Source organism: Mustela nivalis (genome assembly GCF_964662115.1).
Source record: "Mustela nivalis genome assembly, chromosome: 8".
Taxonomy (NCBI): domain Eukaryota; kingdom Metazoa; phylum Chordata; class Mammalia; order Carnivora; family Mustelidae; genus Mustela; species Mustela nivalis.
In genome coordinates, this window is record NC_139027.1 from 119,044,951 (window position 1) to 119,066,067 (window position 21,117).

A 21,117-nucleotide genomic window follows, 5' to 3' on the forward strand; every position below is an offset into this window, starting at 1 on the left:
TTGTTTATTTGACAGAGAGCACACAAGTAGGAGAAGCAGCAGGCAGAAGGAGAGGAAGAAGCAGGCCTCCCACTGAGTGGGGACTCTGATCCAGGGTCCATCCCAGGACACTGGGATCATGACCTGAGCCGAAGTTAGCTCCTTAACTGACTGAGCCAGGCAGGTACCCTCACAATTATAAATTTCTTAAAAGTAGAAAAAAGAGGGAAAAAAGAAAAGCAAAGCATTGGTCAGAAGGCATTTTTTTTTTCATTTTGGAAAATTCCAAGCATACATAAAAATAAAATAGTATAATGAGGCGTGAACCAATTACCCACCTCTAGCAGTTATCAGCACATAGCACTTCTGTTCTACCGATAACCTCCCATCCACCCCGCCCTACCCTAGTTTATTATGATCCCAGACAACGCATAACTTTATCTGAAAACACTTTTGTGTGTATCACTAAAAGGAAGAACTTTCTTTAAAGAACACACCTAAAAAAAGGTAATAATCTTTTTTTTAAAAGATTTTATTTATTTATTTGAGAGATGAAGATCATAAGTAGGCAGAGAAGCAGGCAGAGAGAGAGGAGGAAGCAAGCTCCCTGCTGAGCAGAGAGCCTGATGTGGGGCTCCATCCCAGGACCCTGAGCTCATGACCTGAGCTGAAGACAGAGGCTTTAACCCACTGAGCCACCCAGGTGCCCCATAATAATTCTTTAACATCATCTAATATCCAGTTCAGATGTCCCTGATTGTCTCATACATTTTGTAACAGTTGACTTTTATGAATCAAGATCCAAAAAGGGCCCCAGTCAAGAGCTAGATGTTGTATTTGGTTGATTTAAGTGTCTTACATCAACAGAGTGTACATTTTTAGCAGGGAAACAACTTTATTTCTTTCCTGGATTAGTACATCCAATAAGAAGTTCCTGGCAGGAAGGCTTATCTGGCTTTATAGTTTTGTGGTGGTTGAGAGTGTAAGTTCTGTATGTTGGGGTGGTGTGGGCAACAGGGTGCACTGGTAGTGGGGGAATTAGTGAGACAGCAGGGGGATTGTTACTGGGGTAAGATGGCACCTTCTGTCAAGAGAGGAACGTGTGTAGCTTTTCCACCTCTGGGAAAGGATCCTGCTCCTTACTCCTACCTGTAGTTAAAGGTGTATGCTCAGGATATTCCTGCAGCATTGTGTGCAGTAGCAAAAGACCAGAAACCATGAGAAGATCCCTCAGGAGTTGAATAATCAAATATATTATAAATTTATTTTATTTTAGTTTTTGGAGTAAACTCTACACCCACTGTGGGGCTGGAACTCATGACCCTGAGATCAAGAGTTGCTCTATTGGCTCAGCCAGTCAGGTGCCCCATAAAAAACATTATAAAGCAACCAAACCATGACATCTGGGCAGCTGTTTAAAAGGGGAGGTGGTGCAGAAATTACCTCATTGATCTATAAAGTAAAATGGAGAATATAAATAGTATACATATGATTGAGTTAAGAGAAAGAAAGAAAGAAAGAAAGAACGAACGAACGAAAGGTGGGAGAGCAATATAGATATATTAATGCTTTGCACATGCATTGAATATCTCTCCAAGGGGTAGGGGGTAGATTACTTGTTTACTGTATACTTACCTATATGACTTGAATTGTTGTAATCTATGCATATATTGATACACAAATGTACATATACATATATATATGTGTTCAGAATAAGTTCATATGTAGGTCTTTAATAAGATAAGCCTCGTTTTGAATTTTGACCGTTCCACTTAATTGCCTTGAACAGATTAATTTCTCTGAATCTCCCATCCTTTTTTTTTTTTTTAAGATTTTTATTTATTTATTTGACAGACAGATTACAAGTAGACAGAGGAGATAGGCAGAGAGAGAGAGGAGGAAGCAGGCTCCCCGTCAAGCAGAGAGCCTGATGTGGGGCTTGATCCCAGAACCCTGGGACCATGACCTGAGCTGAAGGCAGAGGCTTTAACCCACTGAGCCATCCACGCGGCCCCCATCCTTTTTTTTTAAATAAGGCTAATACCTCTATGCCTCCTAAGGTGATTTTGAGGATTAGAAGAGGAATATACATTAAACTCTTTTTTTAATCTTTTTTTTTAAGATTTTATTTATTTATTTGTCAAGAGAGAGAGCGCTCAAGAAGGGGGAGCAGCAGATAGAGGGAGAAGCACTCCCTTCTGAGCAAGGAGCCAGATGCAGGACTTGATCCCAGGACCCTAGGATCATGACCTGAGCCGAAGGTAAATTCTTAACCAACTGAACCACCCAAGTGTCCCTACATTAAACTCTTGACAAACTATGAGTTGTGACTATTGAATATAACAAAAACCCAGATTCTAATGAGGAGTATCCTCTAGATTTGAATATATTTTTAATGTATTTTGAGAATGTTTCACAACTGGATTTAAAAAAAGGGGGGGGATTTCTTTCCCTCTTTTTCCCCCTAGATAAATGCTTTCTTTGTTTGCCTGTTTGGGTTATCAAATGATAGGACATGCCTGATGCCAATTTGAATTTAGGACAAGAATTTATTTGTTCATGTTTCTTTTATGTGACCTTTGTAGGTTTTTTTTTCCAGATAAGTAGCCTGTCTTTCTAAGACACTTAACCAGAAATCAAGGTGCTAAACTTTTTTCCCCCAAAGAAAAAATAGCTTTATTGCAGTCTTCCCACTTGATTATAAGAAACAAAATATATGTACCTATCAAAAAGACCAAAGAAAGCAAAAAAAAAAAATCGCTTGCAAGCTCACCCCTGAGATCAGTGTTGCTTGCATTCCCTGAGCGTTCATTACACATCTTGCACTAGGCTAAGCATTGAGCATTTATTAGTTTATGTAATCCATAGAACATTTCTTTAAGATAGGTGTTATTAACTGCATTTTGTGTAAGAAACTATAACTTCTGTAACTCTCAAGATTCTGTAGCTATGTGGCAGTGCAGAAATTCAAACTCTGTCTTGTTGAACACAAAAGCTCATGCTTTTAACCATGACTTTATACCATTTCCCTGAGATCTTTCTCTGAACATGTGCATGTATACATGTAAACATAAATCACATCATAATACCTCTTCTGTTTGGTAGCCTGCATCAGCAAAATGTCATGAACATCTTCCTATAACTAAATACCTAGAGGTGTATTGTCTATTTGATGACTGCATAACTTCCCATTGTAGAGGTGTGTCATAACCAGTCCTTTACTAATGAATTTCTAGGTGGTCAGAGAAGGTACTGTAATAATTATAAACATGTATGTACATCTTGCACATATATTCCACTACTAATGTCCTTAAAATACTTCCAAGAAATGGAGTTGCTATTTCAAGAGATTATAACATTCTGAGTATTACATTTCAATCGATTGATTGATTGACTGAAGGTTTTGATTACTCCAACTCTTCTCAAATAGTCTTTGCCAGTTTGAGAAGATGTGGCTCTCATATGTACTGTAAGGGACAGTTTAAAAAGTTTTTAGACAGTTTGCACAACTATCTAGCTATAAACATTGCCTGTAATAACAACAGACTATATTTTATTAGTCTGGTATTTTGCCATCTTTGCTCTAAATGCCTTTAGGACTGAGGCTACATGACAGACTGTAATGACATTAGAATATCAAAATTGTCATTGCCATAGACCCCATGGAAGGGCTTTATGACCCTTCTCCAGAAAGTTGAGATAAGTACTTTTACTCCTAGGGCTTTGTTCATCAATTGAAACATTTTTTTTCCTTTAAAAAAAAAAAGTTATTTATTTTTATACATAATCACTACACCCAGAGTGGAACTCAGACTCACGACTCAGATCAAGAGTCGCACGCTCCACCGACTGAGCCAGCCAGGCGTCTCAAAACATTTTATTACCTTATGTCCATGGTGGCCAGTGAAAAGAAGAAAAGAATGAGTTTTAGGACCTGGATATTAGTTTACTAATTAACTTCCCCAACTTTATCCATCTTCTTTTTCCCATAATTTTATTTTTCTGACCACACAGTATACTCCTACAATTTAAAACTCAAGAGATCTGGGGCACCTGGGTGGCTCAGTGGCTTAAGCCTCTGTTTTTGGCTCAGGTCATGATCGCAGGGTCCTGGAATCGAGCCCTACATCGGGCTCTCTGCTCGGCGGGGAGCCTGTTTCCCTCTCTCTCTCTGCCTGCCTCTCTGCCTACTTGTGACCTCTCTCTGTTAAATAAATAAATAAAATCTTAAAAAAGAAACCAAACTCAAGAGATGGAAAGGGTAGACATACAAAGTCTCTCTCCTACTCTTGGCCCTCACCATACAGCTTTTTCCCTACAGGCAACCAGTGTTGTTTTCTGGCTCATGAATATCCCTTCAAATATATTTTATGCATATATAAGCAGATAAAGAAGTGTTCCCTCAACACAAATCCAGTGTGCTTGTAAAAGTTCTGCAGGGCAGTGAAGTTCTTTTTCAACAGGTGCTGAATAATCCTGCTTTGAAAATTGTGTAACTCCTGTAGTGATCACTGGCCATTACGGGAGCCAGGAGCCCAGAATTGGACTTGCTCTCTTGGGGTGGTTCAGGGATTGCAAACAAGGAGCCCTGGTACTTCAAAAACACTTAGCAGCAGCTGTGAGAGAGTGGTGTTGATGGTGATGAGGTGGATAGAATAGAAGCAGCCACTTCCCCTGGGAGAAACTTGCACAGGGAGTTGTTTTGGGCTGCTTAATAGGGAGTTGCTTTATCTTCTTGCCTGAGAGTTACAGTGGTTTTTTGGATGGCCCACATGACTTCAGCTGCCTTCCAGATACTCTGAGTCCTTGAACTCCTGGCGAGGCAGTTGGCAGGTGGTTGCCTGGTTTGTTCTTAAAGGACACTGCATTGGAATGCATTGATTAAAGATGCATTAGTGTGCACTTGCAGGCCTCTTTCCGGTAAATTGCTGGGCCTTTACTTTTTTCCCATTTAAAGATACCGCATACTCATTAAAGAACATTTGGAAAACACAGGAATGTTGAAGAAGCAGGGAAAATCACCTCTAGTTCCATCACCTAAAGTGGACCACTGTTGATATTGTGATGTGTCTTATTTTTATAGAATTGTGATTGCATGCATTCAGTTTTGTAAACTGCTTTTTCATTTATGATAAACATTTTTCATGTCATTACAGGACCTTGGTAAGTGTCATTTAAAAAGATAGGGGGGCGCCTGGGTGGCTCAGTGGGTTAAAGCCTATGCCTTCCGCTCAGGTCATGATCTCAGGGTCCTGGGATCGAGCCCCGCATCGGGCTCTCTGCTCCTTGGAGAGCCTGCTTCCTCCTCTCTCTCTGCCTGCCTCTCTGCCTACTTGTAGTCTCTGTCTGTCAAATAAATAAATAAAATCTTAAAAAAAAAAAAAAAGATAGGCTGGGGCGCCTGGGTGGCTCAGAGGGTTGGGCCTCTGCCTTCGGCTCAAGTTGTGGTCTCGGGGTCCCGGGGTCAAGCCCCACATGGGGCTCTCTGCTCAGCGGGAAGCCTGCTTTCCCCTTTCTCTCTGCCTGCTTCTCTGCCTGCTTGTGATCTCTCTCTCTCTGTCAAATAAATAAATAAAATCTTTAAAAATAAATTAAAAAAATAAAAAATAAAAAGATGGGCAAGCATGGCAGGCCATGTGAACATGAATTTGGTTATAGACAGAGATGCCTATAGGAGCCAGGCAGGAAGTACAAATGAGCAAAGCATGCTGGGAGTGAGACATAGGGAACAGGATTGGGGAGGATTGGAGAGCTCAGGTCCTCCAAAGAGGCAGCTGTTTCTCAGCTCCCATTGCTGCAATTAGCGCATGGGCCAGGGGCTATCAGATATTCCCATTCTTCAAGAGAAGCGGAAGACCTGGTTTTTTTTTTAAATGTGAAATTAGTAGGGTTTGGGTTTTTTTGTTGTTGTTTTTGTTTTTTGAGAAAACATTTTTGAGAAAATTTTAAACACTCAGAGAATAATATGAGAAACAATCAGGATTTACAGCTGTTAACATTTTCTCTTATTTTCTTCAAGCCTCGTTTCCCATTTGTTTTGTTTTGTTGAAGTATACTTAACTTCCAACGCAGGGCTTTAATTCATAACCCCTGAAATCAAGAGTCACTCACTCCACCAACTGAGCCAGTCCAGGGCACCTCCCTGTATTTTTTTTTAAGAGAAATGATAAACTATTATAGATAAAATTGAAATATCCTTCCCATTTTTTTTTTAATTTTTTATTTTTTATAAACATATATTTTTATCCCCAGGGGTACAGGTCTGTGAATCACCAGGTTTACACACTTCACAGCACTCACCAAAGCACATACCCTCCCCATTGTCCATAATCCCACCCCCTTCTCCCAAACCCCCTCCCCCCAGCAACCCTCAGTTTGTTTTGTGAGATTAAGAGTCACTTATGGTTTGTCTCCCTCCCAATCCCATCTTGTTTCATTTATTCTTCTCCTACCCACTTAAGCCTCCATGTTGCATCACCACTTCCTCATATCAGGGAGATCATATGATAGTTGTCTTTCTCTGCTTGACTTATTTCGCTAAGCATGATACGCTCTAGTTCCATCTATCATTCCCATTTTTAATCCCATTTTCCACTTCTCACCCTGCCCAATTTGGGCAGCTGCTATCATAAATTATTGTATATATATATATTTTTAATTAACATATAATATATTATTTGCTTCAGGGGTACAGCATTTTTTTACTACTTACATATACATAAATGCAATTCCATGAACACCATATTGTTCTGTAAATTTTTAATCATAATTATCACTCTGCGCTTGTTTTTTCACTCAGCCTGTTTATTTTTCCATGTAAATTTATATAAGTCTAATTTGGGGTTGGCAGACTCTTTCTGGAAAAGATCAGGCAGTAAATATTTTAGGTTTTGTGAGCCAGCCTGTCTCTGTTACAGCTACATAGCCCTGCCATTTTATAGCTAATGCAGCCATAGATAATAGGTAAACAAAGGGTTATGGCTGTGTTCCAATAAGATTTTATTTACAAAAAACAGGTTGTCGGCTCGGTTTGGCCCATGGGCTATAGTTCGCTGACCCCTACTCTAATGCATTCCTTTTACCTACTGAATAGTATAGTGTCTATGATATGATTACACCACATGTTATTTTTCAGTTCCCCTGAAAATAGATATCCAGGTTGTTTCCCATTTTTCTATTTTAACATGCTGCAGGAAGCATCCTTGTCCATGTTTCCTTGTGTACATGTGCAAAAGGTTTTTCACTAGGACATACACATACATAGTAGTGGAATTGCTGAGGCTTTTTTTTTTTTCTTATTTAACAAATAAAATGGTTCGAGTAAAATACTTCAGGTAGAATGTGACTGGTTTGTGACCTCTGTCCTAGAATCTCTGTAGGAAGCCAGTAGTGAGATTCTAACCCACACCTAGTTCTAGAATTTGAGGTAAGACTCTGTGACAACTAGCAAAGGTGAGGGTGGTTAATCTAACTGTAAGGGCTGGAGAGCCATCTGGAAGAGGTCATTGCCATGAGCACTGTGAAACTGACTTCCTCAGTGGACAAAAGAGGTGAAGTTGGGGAGAGACGCGGTTTTTCATGGGGTTTCATTCAGACTGTGGTTGTTCATGTTGGAATAACAAGTTCTAACAGAAAATGTCTTCAGGATGAAGGTGACGAGCTGCTGACCTGTGGTTGCTTCTTTCCTGGCAATGCCGTGAGTTCCTTTAAAGATTTATCACTGTAATTAGACCAGCTAGAAGGAGAATAAGGAAGGTAATAAAGTAAAGAAAGAGTGTCAGGGCATCCTTCCAAGAAAACCCTCTCCTTTGAGGAGGACCCAAGCAAGTTTTTAAGCCCTGGTGGCAGGAAATTAAATTAGCCCATCTTCCCAAAGTTCTATGTCAATAATACATGACTAGTTCAGTCGAGCTCAGTGGGTTCTGAAAAGAAATGGTGTTCTGTGTTCTGAGTTGAGATTTAATTAAGGGGATGCAGGCTTTGGGAATTCTTCTTTTTAAAACATTTTAAACATGATTGTAGGTCATTATCATACCTTTGTTTTTATCATTTCGGAGAGCTCAAAAAATAGACCGTGCTCTAACACAAGCAGCTGAACATGAAGGTCACCCTGCTGCAGGCTTTTTTTTTTTTTTTTTTTTTTTAAACAGACTTCGGGCCACATTGTTCTGGTAGGTAAGAACTGGGCAGCTCTGCCTCTTTAGAGTATGCAATGCAGAAAAATTGATCTCTCCACTGATGCATTTGCCACTTACCAACCCCCACAACCTTTTTTTTTTCTTAAGTTTTATTTATTTAAGTAATCACCCAATGTGGGGCTCGAACTCACAACCCTGAGATCGAGAGAGTTGCAGGCTCCACCGGCTGAGCCAACCCGTCACCTCCTTACCCACCCCTACCATATCTTACGCTGAGTCTAGGACCTTGTGTGAACCATCCCATGCGCTGCAGCAGAGGGCTCCCCAGAGAAGGCTCAGGGGGCTGGGGTTTGAACTTGGCACATGGACAGCTTTTGCAAGTCTCTGCTGACATGGAAGTAGAGACAGGCTCGGGTCACAGCTGCAGTGGTAGCTTGGGGGCCATTGCCCTGGAAGAGAAAAGGAGATGTAGTGAGCAGACTGGCCATTCTAACATCCAGTTCTTTCTTCTCAAAATGGTAATAGCACATAACAGGTGAGGAATGAGGGACTTTTACACGGTTTTCCTTAAATGGCTTGAGCTTCACTTTTTTTTTTTTTTTTTAAAGATTTTATTTATATATTTGAGAGAGAGCAAGAATTAGCAAGCACAAGTAGGGGGAGCAGTAGAGGCAGAAGCAGGCTGAGCAGGGAGCCTGATGCGAGGCTCGATCCCAGGACACTGGGATCATGACCTGAGCTGAAGGTGGATGCCTCACCAACTAAGCCACCCAGTTACCCCGTGAGCATCACTACTAATGGAACATTGATTAGGTATTTGGATCTCAGTTTAATCTGATTTTTTTTTTTTTAGGGTGACAACTACAAACTGAACAAGAGAATAAAAGTTAGGGCTCACCAGTAATCTCTGGAATGACCCTTTGATGAGGGTTTTGGATGAATCTGTATCGGTTTATTTTAATCCAGCTTTATGTTAGTTCATAATGTACTTCCACCTTTGTAAGTACCCCTTAGCCTTAAAATCATCCATAAAGAAGGAGAATTATCCCTGTCTTACCAATTTTATAGAAAATGGATTCCAAGAGGATTAGAGGTCTTCTAGCTCTTCAGTCTAGACATCTAGACATTCTAGACATTACTTGATTACATGTAATGACTAGAAAGTGCAAAAAATAACTTTTCATGTTTCCATGTGCTTAGCAGCAGCTGAATTTTTGATAAAAGCTTAATGGGAGAACATATTGACTCTATATTTATTAATGTACAGCACATAAGCCACAGACTGGCCCATCACGGCCTCACATTTTCACACTTCTTTGTTGGCAGGGAATAGGTCACCCTCACAACTAAAAAGAAATTGTTCGCGCTGTCCTAAGTGTCTGTTGAAATCACAAATGCATACATAGATCCTGTGAGCCAGCAGTTACGCTGTTAGAAATTTATCTTACAGATACACTTTCCCACACGTGAAAGGATGTGGGCCTAGTTTTTTTCACAGTAAAATATCAGAAACAGCTTAAGTGCTAGGATTGCGGTTAAGTAAATTGATGCTTCCAGGCAGTGGGAAATTTTTCTGCTGTTACAAAGAATAAGTTAGCTGTATATTTATTGATGGAACATGGTTTAGTGAGGAAAAGCAAGGTGCAGGACACTGTTATTACTGTGTATAACATTCTACACTTGTGTTAAGAAGGAGGGGGTAAGTATGTACTAATACGTATTTGCTTGCTATGCATAGACTAGCTCAGGAAGATTAAAAATCTAATAATACTTGCCTTGTGGACAGGGACCTGGGCGGCTAGAGAACATGTAAGGGAAAAGGACCTGTCGTTCAAGAGGTCACTGAATCAAGAAGCAGGAGAATCACCTACTTAAAACAAAAACCCAAAGACACCCCACACTGAGGTTTTTAGGAGTTTGAGATCCTCGTATGTATCTCTTCACTCTGACCTGCTTGCTTGCTGCCCGTTCCCAAAGGACCCATTTAGTCTTCCTTTCTTCCGTTCCCTGAGTTTTCTGGCACTAAATGAAGTTCTCGTTTTTGGTTTAACTCTTTTTTTTTTTACTTTGGTTTAAAGATTTTATTTATTTATGTGACACACAGAGAGAGAGAGCGCGCACAAGCAGAGGGAGCAGCAGAGTGAGAGGGAGAAGCCAGTTCCCCACTGAGCAAGGAGTCTGATGTGGGACTCGATCCCAGGACCCTGAGATCATGACCTGAGCTGAAAGCAGAGGCTTAACCATCTGAGCCACCCAGGTGCACCTACTTAAATTTTTTTTTAAAGATTTATTTGCTGGGGTGCCTGTGTGGCTCAGTGGGTTAAAGCCTTTGCCTTTGGCTCTGGTCATGATCTCAGGGTCCTAGGATCAAGCCCCGCATTGGGCTCTCTGCTCAGCAGGGAGCCTGCTTCCTCCTCTCTCTCTCTGCCTGCCTCTTTGCCTGCTTGTGATCTCTATCTGTCAAATAAATAAATAAATAAACTAAAAAAAAAAAAAAAAAAGAATTATTTGTTTATTTTAGAGGCAGGGAGGGGCAGAGGGAGAAGAGAGTCTCAAGCAGACTCCTTGCTGAGCACAGAGTCCCACTCAAGGCTCGATCTCATAACCCTGAGATCACGACCTGAGCAGAAACCAAGAGTCAGGCGCTTAACTTACCCGCCACTCAGGCGCCCCTACTTAAAAACAAAAAAATTTTTAACACCTACTTTTTTATTTGCATTCAAATTGTCTTCAATTTTTTGGTTGAATAAGTGCTTTCTATATACCGTATTACACCACATCCTCATTTATTTGCATACATTTTGCATAAGTCATAGTTTATGATTTTAGAATGGAAGAGTATTATTGGCACAAGGTAGGAAATTCAAACAGTACAAACAGAGCATAAAGTGAAGTTTTTTCTCTCTCTCTCTTGACCTGAGAGTCCTCTAGGCCCACAGTTCCCCTGCTGAGGCTGCTGCTGTTCCCACTTTGATATGCATGCTTCTAAGAATATTGTTTTGCATATCACACATAAACGTGCATGCATGTATCCGCCTGCTTATACCCCCTGTTAACTGTACTGTGCACACGGCTCCTCATCTACTTTTTCCACTTAGCAGTGCGTCTCGGGATAGGGTTACATTTAGATTAGCACATTCTTTTCAGTTACTGCACAGGATTCCACTGTATATATGTTATTACGTACGTATGTATTCAGGCAGCCCAGCCCTCTCTTGATGGGAGCTGGCGTGGCCCACAGTCTGTTGCTACCACAACGAATATCCTTGTATCTGTGGGATAAATTCTTAGAAATACAACTGCTACGTCAAAAGGTATCGATAGATAGTTCCAAATTGCTCTCCACAGAGGTTTTAGTAGTTCAACAGGACAGAAGATTATCCAGGCTTATAAAAGGTTTCTAGCTGCTGCAACCTGAAGTATAAGATAAAGTATCAGTCAAGGGGAAGACAGGCCCATTCACACAGCTGGTGGACTAAAGTGTATACTTTTCCTACTGAAACTTGTTAAGATCCTGTGAAGAAATGCAGCATGCATTGTAGTCCTTTCCGTAGCTATCAGAAGGGTAGTTAGAGGAAGGTGACGTGGGTGGGCTGGGTGCTGTTGACCAGCGCTCAGTGACAACTATACTGTCCTCACTTACTTTTGTTTTTTTTCTAGGACCTTAGCATCCTGAGACGTTTTGGATTCATAGCCCTCAAGGTTGACCCTGTCAGAGTCCATCATGTCCAAGTTAAAAAGCTCGGAGTCCGTCAGGGTGGTGGTTCGCTGTCGGCCCATGAACGGCAAGGAAAAGGCCGCCTCATATGATAAGGTGGTGGATGTGGACGTGAAGCTAGGGCAGGTGTCAGTGAAGAACCCCAAAGGCGTGGCCCATGAAATGCCCAAGACCTTCACCTTTGATGCAGTCTATGACTGGAATGCCAAGCAGTTTGAACTCTACGATGAGACATTCCGACCACTCGTGGACTCTGTCTTGCAGGGTTTCAATGGGACGATTTTTGCCTATGGACAAACTGGGACTGGGAAAACCTACACGATGGAAGGAGTCCGTGGTGACCCTGAGAAAAGAGGGGTCATCCCTAACTCATTTGACCACATCTTCACCCATATCTCTCGATCCCAGAATCAACAGTACCTGGTCAGGGCTTCTTACTTGGAGATCTACCAGGAGGAGATCCGAGATCTGCTCTCAAAGGATCAGACCAAAAGGCTCGAGCTCAAAGAGAGGCCTGACACTGGCGTGTATGTGAAAGACCTGTCTTCCTTTGTCACCAAGAGCGTGAAGGAAATCGAGCATGTGATGAATGTGGGGAACCAGAACCGCTCTGTCGGTGCTACCAACATGAACGAGCACAGCTCACGCTCCCATGCGATTTTTGTAATCACCATTGAATGCAGTGAGGTGGGCCTTGATGGAGAAAACCATATCCGCGTAGGAAAACTGAACCTTGTGGATCTCGCTGGCAGCGAACGGCAAGCCAAGACCGGCGCACAAGGAGAAAGACTGAAGGAAGCCACCAAGATCAACCTGTCCCTTTCAGCCTTAGGTAACGTCATCTCTGCCCTAGTGGACGGCAAAAGCACTCACATTCCATATCGGGACTCAAAGCTGACCAGGCTCCTCCAAGATTCTCTCGGTGGCAATGCTAAAACTGTGATGGTAGCCAACGTGGGACCTGCCTCGTACAATGTAGAAGAGACTCTGACCACTCTCAGATATGCCAACCGTGCCAAAAACATTAAGAACAAGCCAAGGGTCAACGAGGACCCTAAAGATGCCCTCCTTCGCGAATTCCAGGAAGAAATTGCTCGGCTCAAGGCCCAGCTGGAAAAACGGTCCATTGGCAGGAGGAAGAGGCGGGAGAAGCGGAGGGAAGGTGGTGGCAGTGGTGGGGGCGGGGAGGAGGAGGAGGAGGAGGGAGAAGAGGGTGAGGAGGAAGGGGATGATAAGGATGATTACTGGCGGGAACAGCAAGAAAAACTGGAGATTGAGAAGCGGGCCATTGTAGAGGACCACAGCTTGGTTGCAGAGGAGAAGATGAGGTTGCTGAAGGAGAAGGAGAAGAAGATGGAGGACCTGCGGCGGGAGAAGGATGCAGCTGAGATGCTGGGCGCCAAAATCAAGGTACCACAGCCTTCCTCAGCCCCTCTGTTCTCTCAGGGCTTCCCGTTTTATCCAAAAAATGGTATGACAGGTGACGTCCCTTTCAGTTTTACATTCCCAACAGCTCGGTGGGATCCAGTGTCTAGTAAACATTTGTTGAAGAGAAATAAAAACCATTTCTTCAAGTTTATGTCGAACTCATCAGAAGAATAATTATTACCTATGTGCAAGGTATAAAAAGCAGCAATAAAACTGACACCCAGGGGCCCCACAGCCCGTGTGATAGAACTAAATCCCTATCTTCACAAGCTTTGTGTCCCTCTCCCCCAGAGCTAGCCCTTGTTTCGAATTTGGTGTTTCCTGACTTTTCTTTATGGTTTTCTCATATAGGTATATGTCTCTAAAAAAAGGAGAGTTCCACACAATTTTGTACCTTTATATAAATGAAATCCCACTCCTGCAGTTTGCTTTTACTTGCCCAACCTTACGTAATAAGATTTGTCCAGATTGACACTTGTAGCTGTGATTCATTCATTATTACCGCTCTGAGAAGCGTGTGTATTCCATTCTCCTGACAGTGGGTTGTTTCCATTTTTTGCTCTGAATGTTTTTGTACTTCGTTCCAGGAGAACACATATGAGCAAGAATTTCTTACCTGGCACCATTAGGTCCTTGGGTTTATACAGCTGTAATTTTGCTAGATAATCACAAGTTATCTCAGTGGTAGCCACGTGAAGCAAAGCTTCTACCAACACAGTATGAACTCTGGTTGCTCCTCGTCCTTACCAGTGTTTATGACTATCTGCTTTTTTTTTCTTATTGACATATAATGTATTATTTGCCCCAGGGATACAGGTCTGTAATCATCAGGCTTACATACTTCACAGCACTCACCATAGCACAAACCCTCCCTAGTGTCCATCACCCAGACACCCTATGCTTCCTCTCTCACCCCTCAACAACCCTCAGTTTGTTTCGTCAGAGTAAGAGTCTTTTATGGTGTGTCTTCCTCCTGATCCCATCTTGTTTCATTTTTTCCCTCCCTACCTCCTCTGCCCTGCCTCTCAAATTCCTCATATCAGATTGTATGATAATTGCCTTTCTCTAACTGATTTATTTTGCTTAGCATAATACCCTCTAGTTCCATCCTTGTATGACTATCTGCTTTAATTCTCTATAAAATGGTATCTCGTTGTGGGGTTGTTTTTTGGTTTAGCCCAAATTGGGGCTTGAACTCATAGCCCTGAGATCAAGACCTGAGCTGAGATCAAGACCTGAGCTTACCTGACTGTGCCACATGGGTGCCCCTCTTTGTGGTTTTAATATGCAGCACCCCCAACCATAGAAGATAGAGAACAGTTCCCTCGCCCCACAAATGCTCCCTTGTAGTCAGCCCCCTCCCTCAACTGACTCCAAGCTCTGTGAGTCAGTGGCTGACTAGCATTCTAGAGCGTGGAGACTCCTGTGTCTTTTCTTTCTGGTGCCAGTGTACCATTCCATCAGGCGCCCAGACTCTGGGCTCCCACTGGCCTTTACTGGCAGAGGAGAGGACAGAGCCAGCCCTGGAAATCTGAGGATGACCGCTGCCTGCCTATAAGCTAGAACAGCTCTGAGGTGTCAGGTTCTTTCTTAATGAATTTATGAAAACTCTGACTTTGCCTCGCAGATGTATCCTTGTTTATTAATTTTAAAATGACCAGTGATCTCTTTTTTCTCACCTCCCCTGCCCCCACTGTATGAAGCTGTGGCTTTATCTGTGGCTTCATCTGTGGCCTTTTCACAGAGCTGCGTTCTCTTTTACTTCAGAGGTAGGGGTCCTTTCCAGCGCTTTCAAGACCCGATGTGAAAATGGAGTCCAATACAACACAGTTAGGGGGTCACTTTGTTCCAGGGAGGGGCTTAGTCTGGGATTCAACGTCAGACGCCACTTCATCCCTCCTCATTCCTGCACTTGACATATAACGGGGAGTGTCCGTGTTTGATGTGCATGCTGGTTTTTAGGATCACATCTGTTATTCAAGCCTAAGAACACCTAGACCCTCTAAACAACCAGGGTTATTTGGGCAACTCTCAGAAGCCAGGTGTGGCAAGACTCAATATTACCTCAAGGTCACTGAATCTCTTAGACTTGATTTTATTGGAGAATGATATTACTTCTGTCTCTCAGAATCACTGAATGCTATAAAATCATAGGACAAAAGTATTGTAGAGCTAGGGGCGCCTGGGTGGCTCAGTGGGTTAAAGCCTCTGCCTTCGGCTCAGGTCATGATCCCAGGGTCCTGGGATCCAGCCCCACATCGGGCTCTCTGCTCAGCAGGGAGCCTGCTTCTGCCTCTCTCTCTTTGCCTACCTCTCTGCCTCTTGTGATCTCTGTCAAATAAATAAATAAAATCTTTAAGAAAAAAAAGTATTATAGAGCTAGAAGGAATGTGTGCGTGTGGGGGGGTAGTAATCCAGTACAACCATCATTTTGAGAGAAGAGGAAATGGGCCTAGGGGTTCCCTGAAAGATGTTTGTAAGTTTCTTAAAACCTAGGTCATTGGGGCGCCTGGGTGGCTCAGTGGGTTAAAGCCTCTGCCTTCGGCTCAGGTCATGATCCCAGGGTCCTGGGATCGAGTCCCGCATCTGGCTCTCTGCTCAGCAGGGAGCCTGGTTCCTCCTCTCTCTCTCTCTGCCTTCCTGTCTGCCTATTTGTGATCTCCATCTGTCAAATAAATAAATAATTAAAAAAAAAAAAAAAAGACAAGGTCATGGAGGTTTTGGTTTCTCTGCTTTTTGGGTACAAACTGTTCCCATGGCTTTACCCACCATCTAAATATTTGCTCGAGGTGACCCGTCTACGTAGCTGTCAGAGCTGTCTCCTAACTTTAGATCCTGGTAGTCTCTGCCCACTGGACATTTCCAGAGATGGCCATGGTCACCCAGAACCTGTTTCTGCCTGCCTTTCCTCAGTCAAGCCAGACCCCTAGGAGTTATACCTGCGAGTTGTCCTTCCCTCTCTCTTATGGCCCAGTCAATCCCCAGGCCTCTGAATCCTGCGTCATCGGATTGGCTCTCTTGGACCCATCCACTTTGCTCTCTCCCGCCATTACTGCCCTAGCCCAGGCCTGGATCCTCAAAACAACCTCCTGACTGGTCCCCCTCCACCCGGCCTGTCCTTTTCCAGTCATCCTTCCTGTGGTGGTGGAAGAATGTTTCTAAAAACCAAAACTGACTGTGTAAAACACAAATCTGTGTACCCTTATACTCAAAGAATGGTCAGTGTGTTTCCTGAGGGTCTCAAATCAACTTTAGTGTCCCTTAACAGGGCTTTGATGTTTTTGAACTGAGCCCTGATTGCTTTACCAAGTTTGTGGATCATCACTTCCTACCCTACCCTTTCACACACCATGTTTTGTTTTTCTTTCCTGAAGATTTTATTTATTTATTTATTTATTTATTTATTGGGGGTTGCTTATGCAAGCAGGGGGAGGAGCAGAGAGGAAGGAGAGAGAAAATCTCAAGTAGATTCCACACTCAGCACTGAGCCCAATGCAGGGCTCAGTCTCACGACCCTGAGATCATGACCTGAGCCGACATCATGAGTTGAATGCTTAACCAATTGAGCCAGCCAAGCACCGCTACATCGATTTTTTTTTTTTTCCTTAGCTAATTCCTATTTTTACTTCAGCACTCTCAAGACAGGAAGCTTTCCTTGATTCCCTCCAAAAGCCTGAGTTCTCTCCCTCCTATATGCCTCTCCTATTATCACTCTGTCTTTTCTTTGCTTTTTTTGAAGATTTTACTTATTTATTTGACAGAGAGAGACGCAGCGAGAGGGAACACAAGCAGGGAGGGTGGGAGAGGGAGAAGCAGACTCCCCACTGAGCAGGGAGCCCAATGTGAGGCTCAATCCCAGGACCTTGGGGCCATGATCTGAGCCGAAGGCAGACGCTTAACGACTGAGCCACCCAGGGGCCCTTCTCTGTCTTCTCCTCATGCTTGTGTCTGCCTGCATAGCACGAGAGCCTGCTTGCTTATCCGTGGCCCTCAGTGGAGTCTTCAGCCTTGTGATTCATATTCTGTTGCCTCTCTAGCACTCAGCACATAGGAGGGACTCAATATGTTTTAAGTAGGGTCAACACTTTGTCCATACAAACCTCCCCAAATTTTTTTTAAGAAAGCTGGAATTCCTGTAGTCCTGGGGGAGCTGTATCTTTAGTGTTTCTGAGGTAAAGCCCCAGTGGAGCCACCTCAGCCCCACCTCGGTGATGGTAAGGACACTGCTGTGCCCAATCTGTCTTCCCCCAGAGTTCACCCCTTTGGCTCAGTCCTGAGCTCAGGATGTTTTACAGGCTTCCCTCTGAGGAGCTGTGTCCTGAGGGAGATCATTCACGAGATGGATTCTACTCTTTTCTCACTCAGGCCATGGAGAGTAAGCTGCTTGTTGGAGGAAAAAATATAGTAGATCATACAAATGAACAACAGAAAATCCTGGAGCAGAAACGGCAGGAAATTGCAGAGCAGGTAACTTTTCATTCCCTTTTGAGGAGAAGGGCGTGGGACAAGGCACACCAATGCTACAGAGTAAATATCTCTTTTATTAGATTCTTCAGAGGGAATGAAAATGGGGTGTTCAGCCCCTTCCCAGTGGGAGACTCCGATCTGGAGCCCCAGCCCTGTACTCTTGTTTAGACATAGTCTGTAGGCAAGCTGATGAATTTTGTGATTTTGCCCAGAAACGTCGAGAAAGAGAAATCCAGCAACAGATGGAAAGCAGAGATGAGGAGACCTTGGAACTGAAAGAGACGTACAGCTCATTGCAGCAAGAGGTGGACATCAAGACCAAAAAACTCAAGAAGGTATAAAGGAATGAGGCCAGGCAGAGGTGTCTTGAGACTTGGAGGGAGGGAAGAGCTCTGTTGTCTGGAGGGCTCTCCTCCTCACCTGCCTTTCCCCTCGGTTCCAGCTCTTCTCCAAGCTTCAGGCAGTGAAGGCGGAGATCCATGACCTCCAAGAAGAGCACATCAAGGAGCGTCAGGAACTGGAACAGACTCAGAACGAGCTCACAAGGGAGCTGAAACTCAAGTAAGTTCTGGACCTTTTATGGCACCCTCAGCCACTTGCCAGGTAGTTTGTTGAGTAAGAAACGTGAATCTAAAGGCAGGGCCCCTGCCTACTTCTCCCCACCTTGTCTGTTTTTTGTTTATTCTGAGAAAATCACTTGCTGTCTCTGGGTCCCATCTGTTATGCAAACGACTTCACCAGATCTCTGAATTTCCTTCCATCCTACCTGCTGGAAGTTTTTAAAGGCTCCAGCCTCTATTGATAAGAAGGAATCTTTCTTAACTACAATTTTCTGAGTGGTTTAATGAACATCCAAATGCCCCCCAACCCAGATTCATTGATAAACTACCTTTTGTCATTGTTCTTTCATAGAAATATTCTAAAATCTCATGTAATATTAACCTCGTGTTATCTTATTCCATGATTATAATGCTGTTTCAAAAAATGCTTTACTGGGGCACCTGGGTGGCTCAGTCATTAAGTGTCTGCTTTCGGCTCAGGTCATGATCCCAAGGACCTGGGTTCAAGCCCTGCATCGGGCTCCCTGCTCTGTGGGAAGCCTGCTTCTCCCTCTCCCACTCCTCCTGCTTGTGTTCCCTCTCTTGTGTGCTTGCTTTCTCTGTCAAATAAATAAACAAAAAATCTTTAAGAAAAAGTAAATAAAAAATGTATTACTGAGATATAATTTACAGACCATACAATTCACCTATTTAAATTAGTATACAAGTCAGTGGGCACCTGGGTGGCTCAGTTGGTTAAGCATCCAGCTCTTGCTTTCAGCTCCGGTCATGATCTTTGGGTTGTGAACTTGTGTCCCATGTCAGGCTCCCCACTGGGCACAGAGCCTGCTTAAGATTCTTTCTTCCTTTGCCCCTCCCTGCCCCATAAATTAAATAAATAGGTAAACAAATAAATATACAAGTCAGTTTTATTTGGGGGTGTCTGGGTGGCTCAGTGGTTTAAGCCTCTGCCTTCAGCTCAGGTCATGATCTCAGGGTCCTGGGATCAAGCCCTGCATTAGGCTCTCTGCTCAGCGGAGAGCCTGCTTCCCCTCTCTCTCTGCCTCCCTCTCTGCCTACTTGTGATCTCTCTCTCTCTGTCAAATAAATAAATGAAAATCTTTAAAAAACAAACAAAACATATTTATAAAGTTGTAAAGCCATCACCACAATCTGATTTTTTAATTTTAATTTTAATTTTTTTATTTTTTAAAGATTTTATTTATTTATTTGACAAAGAGAGAACACAAGGGCACAAGCAGGGGGGAGTGGCAGGCAGAGGGAGGGAGAAGCAGGCTCCCTTCTTAACAAGGAGCTCAGTGCAGGACTTGATTTCAGGACCCTGGCATCATGACCTGAGCTGAAGGTGGACACTTAACCAACGAGCCACCCAGGCACCTCTACCACAATCTGATTTTAGAACATTTTTTGTGTCTCCCCGCCCCCCTCAAAGAAACCCTGTGCCAGTTAGCAGTCATTCCGTATTACCCACCCCCCCTTCCAGCACTTAAGTATCTACTAATCTACTTTCTGTCTCTATAAATTTGTCTATTCTGGACATTTCATATAAATGGAATCGTATAACATGGCCTTCTGTGACTGGTTTCTTTTGATTAACATGATGCTTCCAAGGATCCTCCATGTTGTAACATGTAAGGACTTCATTCTTTTTTATGGCTGAATGATACTGGGTTTTATGGATATACCATATAATTAATTCATTTATCATTTGATGGACATTTAGGTTGTTTCCTGTCTTTGGCTATTATCAATAATGTTGCTGTGAACCTTCATGTACAAGTTTTTAAATGGATGTGTTTTCATTTCTCTGGGATATATATACCTAGGAGTGGAATTGGTTAGGTCATATGGTAACTCAGTATTTAAGTTTTGGAGGAATTGCCAAACTGTTTTCCAAAATGGCTGGATCATTTTATATTTCCACCACCAATTTTTCCATGTCCTGTTGACACTTGCAACTGTCTGTCCTTTTATTATAGCCTTCCTCATGGGTGTGAAGGCTCTCATTGTGGTTTTGCTTTGTATTTCTCTAATGACTCATGATGGAATGTCTTTTCATGTGCTCTTGGACCATTTGCATATCTCCTTTGGAGAAATGTCTGTTCAAATCCTCTGCCCATTTAAAAATTGGGTAATTTATTGGGTCTTTTTATTATTGAGTTGTAAGAGTTCTTTGTATATTCTGGAGACAAGTCTCTTATCAGACACATGATTTGTAGATATTTTCTCAAATTCTGTGGGTTGTCTTTTCACTTTCTTTATGGTACAAAAGATTTTAATTCTGAAGTAGTCCAATTTATATATAGTTTCTTTTGTTGCTTAAATTTTTGGTATTGTATCTAAATTTTCCTGTTCTGGATATTGCATATTAATTTATAATGGAATAATGTGGCCACTGGTGGCTGACTTTTTTCACTTAGTATATGTGTTTTCAAGGGTCATACATGTTGTAGCACATATCAATATTTCATTCCTTTTTTTTTAATATTTTTTTTATTTGACAGAGAGAGATTACAAGTAGGCTGTCAGAGAGAGAGGGAGAAGCAGGCTCCCTGCTGAGTAGAGCGCCAGACGCAAGACTGGATCCCAGGACCCTGGGATCATGACCCGAGCTCAAAGCAGAGGCTTAACCCACTGAGTCACCCAAGTGCCCCAATATTTCATTCTTTTTTTGTGGTTGAATAATATTGTATTGTATGACTATACCACATTTTATGTATCCATTCATCAGTTAATGGACCTTTGGGTTATTTCTATTAGCTATTATGAATAATACTGCTATGAAGATTCGTGTACAAGTTTTATTTTATTTTTTAAAATTTTATTT

At 42.6% G+C, this 21,117-nt stretch overlaps 1 protein-coding gene across 3 annotated transcripts in view; it reads left to right on the forward strand.

The window, feature by feature from the left end:
• Positions 1 to 21,117, forward strand: part of KIF3B (kinesin family member 3B) — a 44,254-nt gene that overhangs the window by 12,621 nt on the left and 10,516 nt on the right. The window contains exons 2-6 of one of the 3 annotated variants that reach the window (XM_082745951.1): positions 7,625 to 7,675; positions 11,778 to 13,245; positions 17,629 to 17,730; positions 17,943 to 18,065; positions 18,173 to 18,291. In XM_082745951.1, the coding sequence (XP_082602077.1) occupies positions 11,842 to 13,245; positions 17,629 to 17,730; positions 17,943 to 18,065; positions 18,173 to 18,291 (1,748 nt within the window). In that variant the 5' untranslated portion in view covers positions 7,625 to 7,675; positions 11,778 to 11,841. Of the gene's footprint in view, positions 1 to 7,624; positions 7,676 to 8,984; positions 9,117 to 11,777; positions 13,246 to 17,628; positions 17,731 to 17,942; positions 18,066 to 18,172; positions 18,292 to 21,117 lie in introns of those variants that run through there. The other 2 variants (XM_082745952.1, XM_082745950.1) reach the window with 2 other exon arrangements.